This window comes from Excalfactoria chinensis, chromosome 4, assembly GCF_039878825.1.
Source record: "Excalfactoria chinensis isolate bCotChi1 chromosome 4, bCotChi1.hap2, whole genome shotgun sequence".
In the NCBI taxonomy this organism is placed as follows: domain Eukaryota; kingdom Metazoa; phylum Chordata; class Aves; order Galliformes; family Phasianidae; genus Excalfactoria; species Excalfactoria chinensis.
The window spans coordinates 83,304,382-83,318,320 of NC_092828.1; the positions used below are offsets into that span (position 1 = coordinate 83,304,382).

The window sequence follows — 13,939 nt, forward strand, 5'->3', positions numbered from 1 at the left end:
CAAATATAAATCCCCTCACTTATTTCCACTGGGAAGGCGCTCCACGGGCTTGAATTCAAGCTACAAAAGCCAGCAGGCTGCACTTCTGTCGCACCGTCCATCCGCACAGCTCGCAGTGCAGCCGGGGCTGCGCGGTGCTGCGCCGACCAGCAGGGAGCAGCGTGGCTTCGTGCTGCGGGCGCAGCGCTGCTCCTAAAGCTGAGTCATTTGGCGCTCGCTCCTGCCCGGCTGGAATGGTCTTTCTTACCTTCTCTTCTTTCCCTTTCCCTCTTTTTTTCCCTAGTTTTGTTTGTATTGTTATCTTTTACGTTTCAGCTGGATGGAAAGAAAGATGCTCAGTGCTCTGTCTGAGCTCTGCGCTGTCTCAGCAAAGTGTTTCTGTTGGTAATACAGAATATATATGTACAGAATATGACAGAAGTTGACCATGGTCACCCCAGCAGACAGGTTGTACCCATAAATGGACCTTCCCAGCCCTACAATGTAGCTTTGTGCCCCCCCAAATGTGGTAAGGGGGTAAGTTAGCATTTTACCCTTTGCATTTCAGGCTGAAAATTGAATTCTCTTTGGAGAATAGAAGGCTGCAAGGAGAGCTGAGAGCAGCCTTTCAGTATCTAGAGGGACTGTGAGAAAGAAGGGGACAGACACTTTAGCGGGGTCTATTGTGACAGGATAAAGGGAAAAGGTTTCAAACTAAAAGAGGGGACATTTAGAGTGGATATAAGGAAGAAGTTTTTTTTTCCAATGATGGTGAAGGAGGCACAGGGTGCCCAGAGAGGTGGTGGTGTCCCATCCCTGCAGACACTCCAGGTCATCATGGATGGGGTCTGAGCACTGATGGAGCTATGGGTGTCCCTGCTCAGTGCAGGGAGTTGGACCCCTTTAAGGGTCTCTTCCAACTCCAATGATTCCATGCAGTCCTTGGGGTTGCCCTGTTCTCATTTCATGGATGAAACAAAACAGAGAGAAAAACTCTTGGAAAGAGAAAAGTAGAACAGGGAAAGAAGTTGATTTTGGACTGGCTTGGGATTATTCAGTAGATCCTTGGAAGGCTGGAGCTGTAGAAATGAGATAAATCAAAGACAGCAGCCTCTGGCCAGGCCACAGGATGTGATGTTGGGCTGAGAAGCTATGGTGAAAGAGGCAGCAACGTGTAAATTGGATCCTCTGCTGAAAGAATTGCTGTGGGGAGTGGCAGCCTCACCTGAGCTCCATTAAGGTCAGTTCAGCTGGTAGCATGGTCACAGCTATTAAAGGCAGACTTTCTTCCCCAGTTAAACCAATGTGAGACAGCTTTCCTGAGCTGCTTTGTCAGTGCATGAAGATGCAGCCAATTATGTAGGTAAGACTGCACCTCAGGGAGGTATGGAGGTGAAATCTGCATAGGCACCTTGAATACAGCGCAGGGTTCCCCCAGCCCAACAGCTGGGTGTGCAGAAGAGTTTGCAAGGAACTCTATGGTTGATGTGAGCAACTTTCTGTGTCAGGCCTGGTAGAGAGTGGACAGGGAAACAAGCAAACAGAGGGACTGCATTCACTTGTTTTTGTTACTGTCAGAATCTAGATGGCAGCAGAAAAAAGCAAAAGCACAGCTGGGTATAAATAGCATTGCTACTGAGAAGGTTGTGCACAAAGACAGAGCTGCATTTCTGTTTGTGGGAGCCTGGGGTGGAGTGAAAGCATGGGCTGTCCCCTCACCTGTAAGTGTGCACAGGCAGAGATGCACCCCACCATGTTCACCTGGTGCAGCTTTACAGGCACTGAGCATGAGGGGCTGGGTGCACGGCTTTGTGGTTGCAATGGTGTTGCACAAGGTGGGATGCAAACCTCTAGGCAGGGAAGTAGGGGCAGAGGTTTGCTGAGCTGGATGCTCAACTGAGTGTCTCAGGTCAGATCCCAGTGGAGAGTTTTATTAAGAAATGGTTGGAGCACAGTGCAGCTCCTTGATTAGCAGCACATCTGCAGAGCTGAGAGGTGGTAGGGTGCCAACAGAGCTCTGCAGGCCTGGCTGCACTGGCTGGAAGGCTGCAGTGCTGGTGGGAGCTGGGCACAATTGCATCAATGGTGTGCAGTGAATGTGTGCCTATTTCAGTGCTCGGGAAAGGCACGTCCCCTCTTGCAGACACAGAAAGAAAGCTCACGAGGCAGCTTGTAACCATGCGCTTGTGTTTTACTTTCAGTAGTTTTCAAGTGCCTTGAGAGAAAAGAGAGAAATGAATAAGCAAACGTTGAGCATGAGCCAAAAAGGCCAAACAGTGGTCGTATTTACAGGGCATGTTGCAGACAGCACAGTGGGAGGTAGTAATACTGTGGTGTATTTGATACAGCTGTTGATCAGAGAATGATGAATGCCCAGGGGAAAGTCTAGAAATATGTAGAATACTCTGATTTCATGTTGGTTTGACGAAGGCTCAAATAATGAGAGGAATCTGCTGTGTTCCACCTGTTCAGAGGGAGCTGCTGGGCTGTGAAATGACAGATCAAATTAACGTGCCGGGCAGAAAGGCTGTAATGAGAGACTGTGATTGCTGAGGTATTGGCCAGGCCCTGGAGCACAGAGCTGGGAGAGGTGAGGAGGAGGTGATGGCTGGAAGGACCTCTGCTCCTGCTGAGCCTGCCACTGCCTCTCAGTGCTCTCACTCCCAGGCAATGGGGGTGTATGGTTTTATCTTTATAAATGAACCTACAAGGTCTTCTTTTGGCCAGGACACCATTTTCTCATTCAATACAGACAATCGAGATATTTCTATGTTCAAACCCCACTGCACCAGCACAGTTGTATTGACTCCAATTCCCAACAACAGCATTGTTAATGGCCCTGGGTCCAGGTACAGACTTGGGAGTTGCTTGCAAGAGCAGAGTGACCTTTTCTTTCTGGAAGTGATGGATGGTTTGTGCATGGTAGGTAGGAAAATAAAACTTGTCACTGGAAGATAGACGAGGGCAACATTTCCCTGTAGTACTAGGATATGTGTGCTCCTCTCTGAATAGGTTTTCATCTTATGTTGGTGGTGTGTATGAACCTTCCAGGGGAGCATTGCCAAATGTTCTGATGCCTCATGTGAAATATGAGAGCTATGCTGCTTGTGAACTGGACAAAAGGAGTAGAAAAAGGTACAGCTAGTCTTTGCTTCTCTTGTCTCCCTGCAGTGCTGTGAGGGGCCCATTAGTGTTTTACCCCTTGCAATTGTGCTTTTGGATCCTCAGGTCCTGCTCAGCATGCGGCAGCGCTGAGCCAGCACTCCTCCCCCTCGTCCACAGCACTCAAATTCATTAACCTGCATTTATCAGCTCTTGCCAGGGAAATGGTGAATAATGAGGCCTGGTTCAGGTAATGAAATGATCTCCCCCTCACATCTGATTACATTGCTTCTTATTATTTCCTCAGTGTGTAATTTTGCTTCCCTGGAAGCTTGTTTTGTAAACACTAATGACTGTGCAGTTACAGCCCAAAGTTAAGCTTCCCAGCAGTGCTGCAGAAGCCTGGTGAGCCACGTGGCCGGGCTGTCTGTGTTACCACATGTGCTTCATCATTAGCTAACACAGGGGTGGAAACAGTCCCTCTCTTTGCTTCATGGTACAAGAAGCAGCAGGAGGGATGGGAAGCCCTTGGCATCCACCAGGGACAACGTATATCTTCTGCTCAGGTATCAGTGCTGTAATTTAGCCCACCTAGCTGTTCTTCTCTGGTTCTTAATTGAACAGTGTACGCTGTCAGAGATATCTCACACAAGGATCCCACGTGTTCTCTCTCTGCTGGAGAGACTTTTCTTGTACAACTTAAAACTTCATCTACTTTTTCAGCAGCATCCCCTGGGAAGCCCAGAGCCATCCTGAGTTAAACTATTACACCCAGAAATCTTCATTCCTAGCCCCAAAGAGCTGACCTTCCACTCTGTGCTCTTTGTCCTGTTACCACAGCAAAATCCCTTGAGATCATCTCAACTACATTATTTCCTTCTCATTGACTTCTGTGTGTCCTTGGCAACACCATCCTCACTTTAGCTACTTCCTTCTTTAACTGATTGGTTTTTTTTTATGGCTCACCAACCATAGCATTTGTAGCTGTGGAGGGTGTTCTACTGAAGTCTAAGCAAAAGAGGATTCCCCACCTAATGTGTATTGGGCAGCCTGGTCTGGTGGTTAGCAACCCTGCCCATGGCAGGGGGGTTGAAATGAGATGATTTTTGAGGTCCTTTTCAACCCAGACCATTCTATGATTCTATGACTGCACACTGGAAGCAGGATGAGAGGTGATGGCCTTAAGCTGATCCACAGGACGTGGTAGGTGGGTGTGGTGGGAGTGGGTTGATGGTTGGGCTTAGTGGTCTTTTCCAAGCATAGTGATTCCACAATTCTGGCTTTGTATGCATTTCCATGATATACACGGTCCAGATAATGCAGGACAACTTTGTGTTATGGCTAGAGAAGTAAAATCTTGTTTATGAAGGGTGAAGCCAGCTTCTGGCTTGCTAGTAGACATTATATGTCTTCTCATGATGAGTGTTTCATTTCCTTCCTCCTCATTATCTCTTTACTGTATTATGCAGGAGCTTCAGTAACAGCCTGGAACTCCTTCTGCAAGATATTGTCCAAGCACGGAGTGGAGGAGCCGCCAGCTGGAGTCCAGGCATGGCTGAGCCCAACACGAGCACGTGTGAACAAGGTACCAAGTTTGGTTTGAACAAGGTACCAAGTTTGGTTTGAACAAGGTACCAAGGCAACATTTGAGCACAGAGGCCCCTAGACCTTGTCATACATCTTCTCCTTGAGCTGCACTTGAGAGACTGTGCTTCTCTCAAGAGGTGCTTCTTCCTCACATTTGGTTATGTAAAAGCTGCTGGGAAACTGAATCTAATCATATGGGTCAGCTGTATCACTTAGGAGTGCTTGGAAGAGTTCTGTGTTCTCTTCAGAGGGCTGACCAAGACACAGCTCATAAATCTGAGGAGGCACCCAGCCCTATTGTGGACTCCCATGGTGTGCCTTGCTGGGACAAACCTGTCCCTGCAGCACCACCTCCTCCTGTACAGCTATGGGTACATTCCCTCTTATATTGATTACATACATGCTCAACCAGTCCCTAAAAAGTAAAAGTTGACCCCATCAAGCTGAGGCTCATAACGATCTCAGCAGGTTTATTGGCCTGATGGATAGCACACAGCTCCTCTGCAGGAGCTTAAAACGTCCAAGTCATCCTTACATTAAACCAAGTGTGGGGGAAAGGCATTTCCACACTGAATTGTCCAATCTGTTTAAATTAGGTTTCTTTCCCCCCCCCCATCTATCGACTAATGGGCTGACACATTTCTGAATGTGTCTGTTATTTGAAGACAATGCCATTTTTCTCAGGAAAGAAAATCGTTAAGTGACAAGTGAGCAACAAGCCTGTCCTTGGCAGTGCGCTTCTCAGCTGGGATAACAGCTGTGGACAAGGTTTAAATTAAGTGCTTCTCTGCACCCTGAGTCGAAATGGAAATGGTTCTCCTTCCAATGGCTTTGTTTTCCTCTGAGGGTTTTGCTCAGTTTTTTTTGCTATCGAGTCTAGTCGTGCAGTATCCCAGAAATCAGTGCAAAGTTCATAATGCATTGATTTCCTTGGTTGTAAAACCTGCAATTTCACTATTTCCTCAGCACCTCAGGATTTCCTGTGGCTCCCATGATAAAGCCAGCCCTAGGCAGCCACCCCTCACTTCAGCCCATTGGCCCATGTGCCAAGCCCCGCTGTGCTGAAGGCCATGCGTCATTCTATTGCCTCTTTATCATCATCCCAAACCCCGGGGAAAGGTCATGCTGGGGCTTTGTCAGCACAGCAACTCCCTGTTGTTGCTATTAGCTTCATCCTTCTGGCCCCAGGTGTTATAAACCCTGCACTTTGTACAAAGGGCATGACACAGCTAGATCCATTGGGATGTGGTACTGAGGGACGTGGGGATGGGCATGGTGGGGTGGCTTGAGGTTGGACTTGGGGGTGTTAGCGGTCTTTCCAAGCTAATAGATTCAACTATTCTGCTTATATGAAGTGCCAAAATACACCAGCTCAGGCAGGAGGCCAAATCCTGCCGTCTTGTGTTGAAGGCAAAGGTAGAGACCAGCCCAAATCTTTCTCACCTGTGGAAAATGACTGTTCCAGCCCTGGAAAACACTAAACAGGTTCTGTCCATCACCTTTCCATATTAAGAGACCAACAGCAAGAAGGCTCATCTAGTGTAAATTAGGCAATATTTACCTGGGTAAGTGGAGTGCTTAGTAGAGTTTGATGTCATATTTATGGGTGCTGGGTGATTTAATTGCAGTGGAGGAATGGAAACAACAAGGGGGAGTTGGACTAACTGACCTTTTAAAGTCCAACTCTAAGGATTCTATGACTCTAATAATGGAAAATGCAAACTTTTCGACAACTGTGGAACTGGTGTGGAGTTGAATCTAGATTCTATTTCTAGAAGCACTACTGAAGTTTAAAGCAGAAAGGGAAGGGGTGTCCTTCACTGCCCAGACTCCCTTCTAGCAGGTGTCTTGTTGTATTGATAACACTCCAGATTATCAAAAAGCAAGTTCTGAAGTGATGGAAGCCTCACGCTGATGCCTGGTTTTGGTCCTACAGACCCTCTGAGCCCGGGTGTGCTGTTGTTCTGCTCCTCGTTGTGTCTTCAACGTGTAAAGCTTCCTGTGGCACACAAGGCTGAGGGATGTTGAGCCTTTTTGCTCTGAGGATGCTGCATGTGGAAACAGAGGAGTTGGTTGAACAATCCTCTGAGTTCTTTTCTATATGTGTGACTAAAAAGTGCTGTGCAAGCTTATGAAAATGAACCAGGAGATGGGAAGAGGCCTTCTGGTCCCACCTGCGCTTTTTGGAGGGGTAAACTTTTATTCCTGTGATTGTTGAAAGCAGATGAAGCAGAACAGGTGAGGAGAACCTGGCTCCGGATTGCTCGTTGTGCAATTGTTTGGCTGAGATCCGAAGGAAGGTGCTGGGAATTACAGCATAAAGGCAGTCAGAAAGCAAAGAGCAATGGGTTTTATAGTGTGGCCTTTTCAACTCCCGTTCCACAAAGGCTTTTGTGTACATTCAGGGAGGGGAGGAGAACTGGCTGCTGCTCCTGCCCATGGGAGCAGAGAAGGGTGCGAGGGTGACGCAGAAGGCTCTGCATCTCTCCTCTGCTCAGGGAGGGACTGAAGATGCTCTAAGCCGGAGAAAGATCCACAGTGCACAAGGGAAAGCCTGATTTCCTAAAGCAGTGGTGTGTTTTGCTTTTTATTAGCTATCTTGCACTGCAGCAAAACTCATCCCGGTCATAATTGTTCCCAGTGCCAGAGAAAGAAGTAAAATGCAGGAGCAAATAACTGCCTTTGTGGGTTCATGAAGGCCCGGGTGTCTTTGCGCTTCTGAGTTCTGCCATAATAAATCCTGAAGTGCTTTTCTGCTCGCAGCAGACACAGTTAATACAGCTGTTTGCTGGTGTGTCCTTAAGAGGAAACAAATGGCAGCTTCTCAGTGGGCAGAGGCGTGAAAATCCTGTGATTTTCTCCTTGTTTGAGAAGCTATATATATATATGTATATATATATATATATATATATATATATATATACATTCTTTAAATCTCTGTTTTCCTCTGGGACTAAATGCAATTGGCATTTCAGAATGTGGCTGTTAAGGTGGGAATGACAGCAGCTCACTCACCCCACCTGCCCTGACATAGAGATGGCCAAGCGGACAAGATGTATTTCCTACCCAGCAGCCCTTCTGCAGGGGGAGAAGGGGCCTATGGGGATGCTCAGGCGTGCTGGGCCCTGTAAACTCAATGCTGTATAAATGTAGCTTTCCCCTCCGCACATCCTGTACCCCCCAGGACAATCCTTAGCAGGATGCAATGATCATAGCAGATTTCCCTTCTGTTCCTTCCAGTGCAATCACAGCCGCTGGTTTCTGCTTGTCTGCAGATCCAGCTTGCAGCTGGAAGCTCAAACCTCCATTTATTTTCTGTATGGGTTCCTAATCTGGAAATGGATCTAATTTACTTTAGTGAATTACAAGCAAATTAAGCTGAACGTGTTGTGTAATGCCCGGATGCGTCGCAGGGCTTTAGTGCAAGAGAAAAAAAAGAGTGTTTGTAATTGTTGCAAGTTTCTCCTTTCCTCAATATTGGTAACTTTGTGTTCTCAGACATATAAAATGTCTCTATTAACAGCGGAGTTTTTGCTCGGGGCCGGGAGCTGGATCTGCATCTGTCTCACATCTTTCATCCTCTCAGCCATAAAAGAACTTCCCTGCCAACATCCCAAGCTCTGTTCCCTTGCAGTTCCTCCCTTCACAGTCAGACGCACTTTGGTTATCTGCAATATTTCTCTTGATGGTGTTATTAAATAGTTCTGATCATTTTCCTGTTGGCAATGGCTTTTTCCTCTCAGATGGATGTTTTTTCCTTTCCCCTGGTTGTAAGTCAGCTTTAGATCTTTGTATGTTTAAGGAGAATAAACACCTCAGTGTTCCCAATGAGACGAGTCGTTTGCATTTTCATTTCCTGACCCATCAGGGAGAGTTTCATGCAAAATGCAGGAGAAACTGTCAAAGTGATGAAACAGCAGCGTTTGGGGTTTGGTCTCTGGGTAGCACAGCTGGTGTCAGACAAACTTCTCAGTGCTTCTCAGGCTTGGCAGAGAGTGAACTCCAAGAGGGCCGATCCTTTAGCTGTCATTTCTCTAAGGCCAGTTGAGCTTGTTGACAAACACTCATCACCTCAGGTTTTGTATGTTTCTTTTAGTTTACTGATCCGATGAGATCTGAAATCCAAGGGATGGATCCTGCGCTGGGCAGGCTGAGAAGAGAAGGCTCTGGGGAGGGCTGAGAGTGGCCTGTCAGTACTTACAGGGGCTGTAAGATAGGAGGGGACAGACCCTGTAGCAGGGTTTGTTGTGTCAGGATGAGGGGAGATTTAGAATGGATGTAAGGAAGAAGTTATTGGTTATAAGGGTGGTGAGGTGCTGATTTGCAAGGTTTTTGTTTTGTTTTACTTTGTTTTTAAGCTGAGAACAATCAAAAACTCTAACTGTGACAATTAACAAAGCTTATCTTTGTGCAAAGGATAGCACGCAGTCCTATTGTAGCCCTATTATAATGAGGAGGGAGAACACTAATATCAGTCCCCACCTGTACTCAGAGCAGGAGCCTGGTGCAGTGCCTGCATAGGGTGTGAGCTGCCTGTGCAGCATGGGAGGTGTGTCATTTTGGCAAGCAGAGAATGCTGTGACGTAGAAACAAACTGCCAGCAGCCAACGTAGGAAAGGGTGCTCCTCCCTGCTCACAGGAAGAGGTAGTTTTGTGGAACCAAGCCCAGGGTCAGCCTTCCGAGGTGGTGTATTGGGATGCTGGGGAGGCTTCTGGGCCGTGGTGCTGTGGGGTGGTGGAGGTGGGGGGCTCACCCACACACCCGAGACCCCCACGCTGCTCCACCAGTGCTGTGCTGTGCCAGGGGTGCGCAGGGTGCGGTGCTGCACACAGCTGCTCCAGGTGGGTGGAAGTGCTTTGGTCGCTGTTTCATGCTGCAGAATGGGGGAGAAGGGTTTGTGCAGGGAACAGCTTGGGGAATGATCCCTGTTCTGAGCTGCTGCAGTGCTGTGTTGGTGCTATGGATGCTTTTGGGGATACGGAGACAATTGGGAGCTCCAAGTAGAGGGATAAAGGGTTTTTTTTGTGTGTGTGCTGAATAGTTCTGCTCTTACGGTGGCAAATGCAAAGCGATGTCTTATGTCTGGGAATCTGTTAGCTGAAAAAGAAAGTGAAAGTTCCTTCTTGCAGCTTGCTGCTGGGTTTCTGGAGGAGGATGGTGCACTCCCCACTCCCACAGGTATGGTGCTGCCACATCCCACCCAGAGCGCAATGGAAACCAGAGATGTGCCAATCTGAACAGGGACACTGCAATGGCTCAGCACAGCACCTTCCAGGCAGTGGATGTGTTTGTTGCTCCTTCCAATGAGAATGAATGTCCTAATTGTGGTTGCACATCCTTCCAGGCTGGTCTTCCCACCAGAGAGCTGCTTGGTGCCCGCTGCAGACGAGGTCTCTGCACCAAACTTCTCGCCCTGGTGAGTTCAGACTGTGTGGGGCTGCCAGTGCTGCCATAGGTCTGCAGCATGGGACTTTACCCAGGTCTCCTTGGGGTTGGAACCTGTCCTTATAGCAACCTGTGCGTCTGCTGATCTAATTCAGACTCAGTGATATTTCAGATCCATCTCTGGTCTCCCTGGCACTGCACCTGTCCACAGCTGCAAGCACAGGTCACCGTCGCCCAGCATCTGGTGTGCACCTTGCCTGGCTGTGTGAGCAGTGGTTGCCTGTACAGTTGTTTAAGGCAAAAGCCAGCATTTGGACTGGCCATTGCTTCCCCTATTTCCACAGGGGACTGTGGCCTCACTGTGGCCTGTCATTGGACTTGTTTCCATCAAGAGGCGCTGGAGTCTCTCTCTCACGATGCTCACAGTGACAGCATACTAATGGCATTGCTGCAGCACACTGCTGGGGTGTCATGTATCATCATTAGAGTACAGCAACCTGGTACCCAGCTTGCATGAGAACGACAGCCTCCCACCAGGCTGTACTTTCACAGACCTCATCTCTCCATCAGCCCTTTCTGAATGAGATGCTGTGGAGGAGTTCCTGGTGCTGCTGGCAGTTTGCTGAGCTGCCTGATGAAAAGCAGGAGGCAAGCAGGGTGACAGCATGCTGTGGGATGGGTGACTGCAGCCCCACAGCTCTTCCTTTCAGAATAGAGAAAGCTGGGGAGATTTTTAGTTTTAAACCTTAAAAAATAAAAGTTTAAGGGATGAGTCAGTTCTAAATACAACAAAGCACCTCATCCCAGCTGCTGGATCTTATTGACATTTTGTTCTCAAAGAATAAGAAAGTGCTGTTCTAAACTTTGGGTTCCTTTCCCCCATAGTTGTATCAGTGTTGGCACAGCTGCTCCTGGAGGAGTCCTAGAACTGTGGGGATGTGGCACTGAGGGACCTGATGATGGGCATGGTGGGGTGGGTTGGGGTCAGATCTTAGAGGACTTTTCAGCCTTATTGATTCAATGGCTTCTTCTTTCTCTTCTTAACTCACCCTTTTCTTTTGCAAAATCTCTTAAAGTATTCAAGAATGAAAGGAGGCCTACCAATTTTGACAAAAAGGTGTTGGTGTGGGCAGGACGCTTTAAAAAGGAGGAGGACATTCCCAAGTACATAACGTAAGTAGACCTTCTTTCTTCTGATCTTCATTCTGCTGAGCGGTGCTGACAGAGGTGAACTTACAGGTTGAGACCCCATCCTGCATCAGTCAGAAGGTTGCTCACATGGTTGGTATTTGTGGTCTGCCACGCCAATGTTGCTCACAGCTACTGGTGTCCAAAATGAATCCCGACTGTTGGGAGCGTGAACTCTGATGTAAACTGGGTTCACTTGTTTTTGTTGTCATCCGTTTCAGACTCATCAGAAGTGACTTTTGCAAGGCTGGTGGTTCTGTAGTTCAGGAGTCACCATGGTAGAACATCATCCGCTTTGGGTTTTTACAGGTTTTGCTAGCCTTTATTAAAGTAACGTTAAGTGTTATTCACAGATCTGGTGGAAGACATCTGCAAACAGACATGCTGGTGTCTGGTCTGTGGTTTTACCCCTTTGTCAAGGTATTTCGTTACAGGGTTGTGTTTCATTTCAGAGTCCCAGTGCCCCCTGCCTTGTGGTGTCCCTGGGGGTTGGCCTTTCTTTCCCTTGCAGACATAGTGGAATCCATAGGTGGATATTATTTTGTGAATGACTCAGGCTGTCACCTTGCAGTGTCTTGCAAGCATGAGTGGTTGGATTAATGCTGTGAGTCACTTGTGGAAGGCAGTGGAGATTTCTCAGCAGTGGTTGCGAAAAGCTGCTTGGGACGCTGACTCTGGATGGATGGTGGTCATGCGCTCCAGCTCAGGCTCAGCCTTCCACTTCATGGTGTGCAAACAGGCAGCTGCTGGAAGACATGAGGATCTTTTACTGAGCTCCTCGCAATCTCATTTCCCACATGCTGCTGCAGGATGGGAAATCTGCTCTGTCCTCCACAGGCCTGAGGTTCTGGATGCAGCAAGGAACACCGTGAGGATAAAGGTTTGCTACATCATGATTGCACTGACCTTGCTGGGTTGCTTGGCCATGGTCATCACAGGCAAAGAGGTGAGTATTTTTTTTCTGGATGACACACTTATCAGGTGGTCTATGTGGACTTGCTTTATAAATAAACACCCAGCTGGCATGCTTTGAGATGAAGTCCATATTAACGATATTAGCATGAGATCTCTATTGCCCCATTCTCCAGGGGAGAGGTTGGCATGGGGAAGCACAATTTGCTTGTTAGAGTGTTCCTTCTGGCACACTTCACCATAAACCCGTGCGCATAGTGCCTCCTTATCACGGTGTTTCAGCAAGTCCAAAGGTTGTGGAGCAGCTCAGATAGTGTTTGCAGAGCCTGCTCCTGCCCTGTGGCCATGGGTGACGGGCTCCTGTGGTTCTGCTCAACATGCCACCGTGGCCACATGGCTGTGATGCTCTCTTCACCTGTGCCACATGTATGGAAGGTGGATCTGCAGCCCAGCTGGTCCTAGTTGCAAGCGCACTGTCATCTTCCTACCTTCTCATGCACCTGTAAACATCACGCAGTGTAAATTTTCTGCTACTTAGAAGCTGAAAATGGTGACAAATCAGTAAAACAAAGAAGCACATTCATGTCTTTCATTGCGAAATATCAAAGAGGACAGTGGGGTGTCAAAGCAAGCGGTGCAAACGCAGGGAGCTTTAGTGGTGGGAAATATATGCATGCAATGGCTTTCACCATTTCTTTCCAAAGGCTGCTAAAAACGATTACACGCTGCTGAGGGTGAATGAAGAGAAGAAGGCTAAATGGAGGGCTGAAGCAAAGAAGGATCAGGAGACAGCTGCTGTGAAGGCACCATGATCAGGAGCAGGTTTGCTTTAACAGCGGGAGAGAAGTGATTTGCACACATGCCATATGTACCTGTCTTCGTTTTACTCCTTGGATCTTTTTGCCTGCAACTCTGTCAGAGTGAAGACTGCTCCATGTGAACTGTGAAGCTCTGGTGGAAACCCCCACAGCTTCTTTCTTTGGCCTCTGGAAGGATGCAACCCTATGTCAGACAGCATCCCAGGCTGTGCATTTCCTCTAGTGCACACAGGCTTGGCCAGAGGGATCTGGGGCAGGCAAAAAGCAGGTCTGAAATGTATCCTCAGAACAAGAAGAGGTCAAATATCTCCTCCTCTGACTCTGCTGTCCCACCCCCTCTCTCCAGCCCCTCACAGGGGGACATGAGCAAGAAAAGATGGAGGGTTACGAGCAGCCCTGGTGACTGAATTGGCCAAAAAGCCCCTGGGTCAGAGGAGCTGCTGTGGACGTGGGTTGGCAGTGTGGGCTCATGGGGTGGTTTGGTGGTGGTGGACAGCTGCCCTCCCAGGAGCAGGGAGCCCAGCCAGGGGCATTGCCCGTCCTGTTGCACTTCACTGGCTTTGCTTCTTCATCTTCTGCTTCCAAACGTTGGCATGAAAGCTCCCTAGCACTTGCTTAGTTGTGATTTTAGTTAGGATTAATTGCTAATACATGGTTTGCTAAAACTGAATTCTTTTTAATCACCATAGGTCATTAACTCATAATAAAACAGCTGTCCAATTACATCTAAGACAAACACTTCTCTTCACGGCTTCGTTTTAAGTGTCACCAAACTCTGAGATGATGCTTAATGGGAGGAATCCTCATGAAATACTGAAAGTTCCGTTTCCATAAAGTCATTCAACTTTAAGACAGACCTCAGCTCACCCCTGTGGTCTGAGCCTCTGTGCATCACTCATGTCATAGAATCATTAAGGTTGGAATAGACCACTAAGTTCAAGTTCAACTGTCAACCCATCACCATCAA

At 47.9% G+C, this 13,939-nt stretch overlaps 1 protein-coding gene across 3 annotated transcripts; it reads left to right on the top strand.

The window, feature by feature from the left end:
- The first annotated feature begins 1,293 nt into the window (after positions 1-1,293).
- Positions 1,294-13,696, top strand: LOC140251218 (protein FAM162B-like). Of its 3 annotated transcripts, none has more exons than XM_072334719.1 (6): positions 1,294-1,342; positions 4,551-4,666; positions 10,014-10,085; positions 11,131-11,227; positions 12,080-12,188; positions 12,859-13,696. In XM_072334719.1, exons 2-6 carry the CDS (start codon positions 4,633-4,635, stop codon positions 12,964-12,966), a joined length of 420 nt encoding a protein of 139 aa, XP_072190820.1. In that variant the 5' UTR covers positions 1,294-1,342; positions 4,551-4,632; the 3' UTR covers positions 12,967-13,696. The 3 variants fall into 3 exon arrangements, with proteins under 3 accessions (XP_072190820.1, XP_072190817.1, XP_072190818.1); XM_072334716.1 differs by lacking the exon at positions 1,294-1,342 and adding an exon at positions 3,038-3,114; XM_072334717.1 differs by lacking the exons at positions 1,294-1,342; positions 4,551-4,666 and adding an exon at positions 9,310-9,510.
- The last annotated feature ends 243 nt before the right edge of the window (positions 13,697-13,939 follow it).

Bases quoted from the DNA above. Each gene is read 5' to 3' on its own strand.
- LOC140251218 (XM_072334716.1), top strand. From the start codon at position 3,053: ATGCCTCATGTGAAATATGAGAGCTATGCTGCTTGTGAACTGGACAAA. The intron at 3,115-4,550 runs GTACAGCTAGTC...TGTATTATGCAG, and splicing joins GACAAAAGGAGTAGAAAAAG to GAGCTTCAGTAACAGCCTGG. The intron at 11,228-12,079 runs GTAAGTAGACCT...TGTCCTCCACAG, and splicing joins GACATTCCCAAGTACATAAC to GCCTGAGGTTCTGGATGCAG.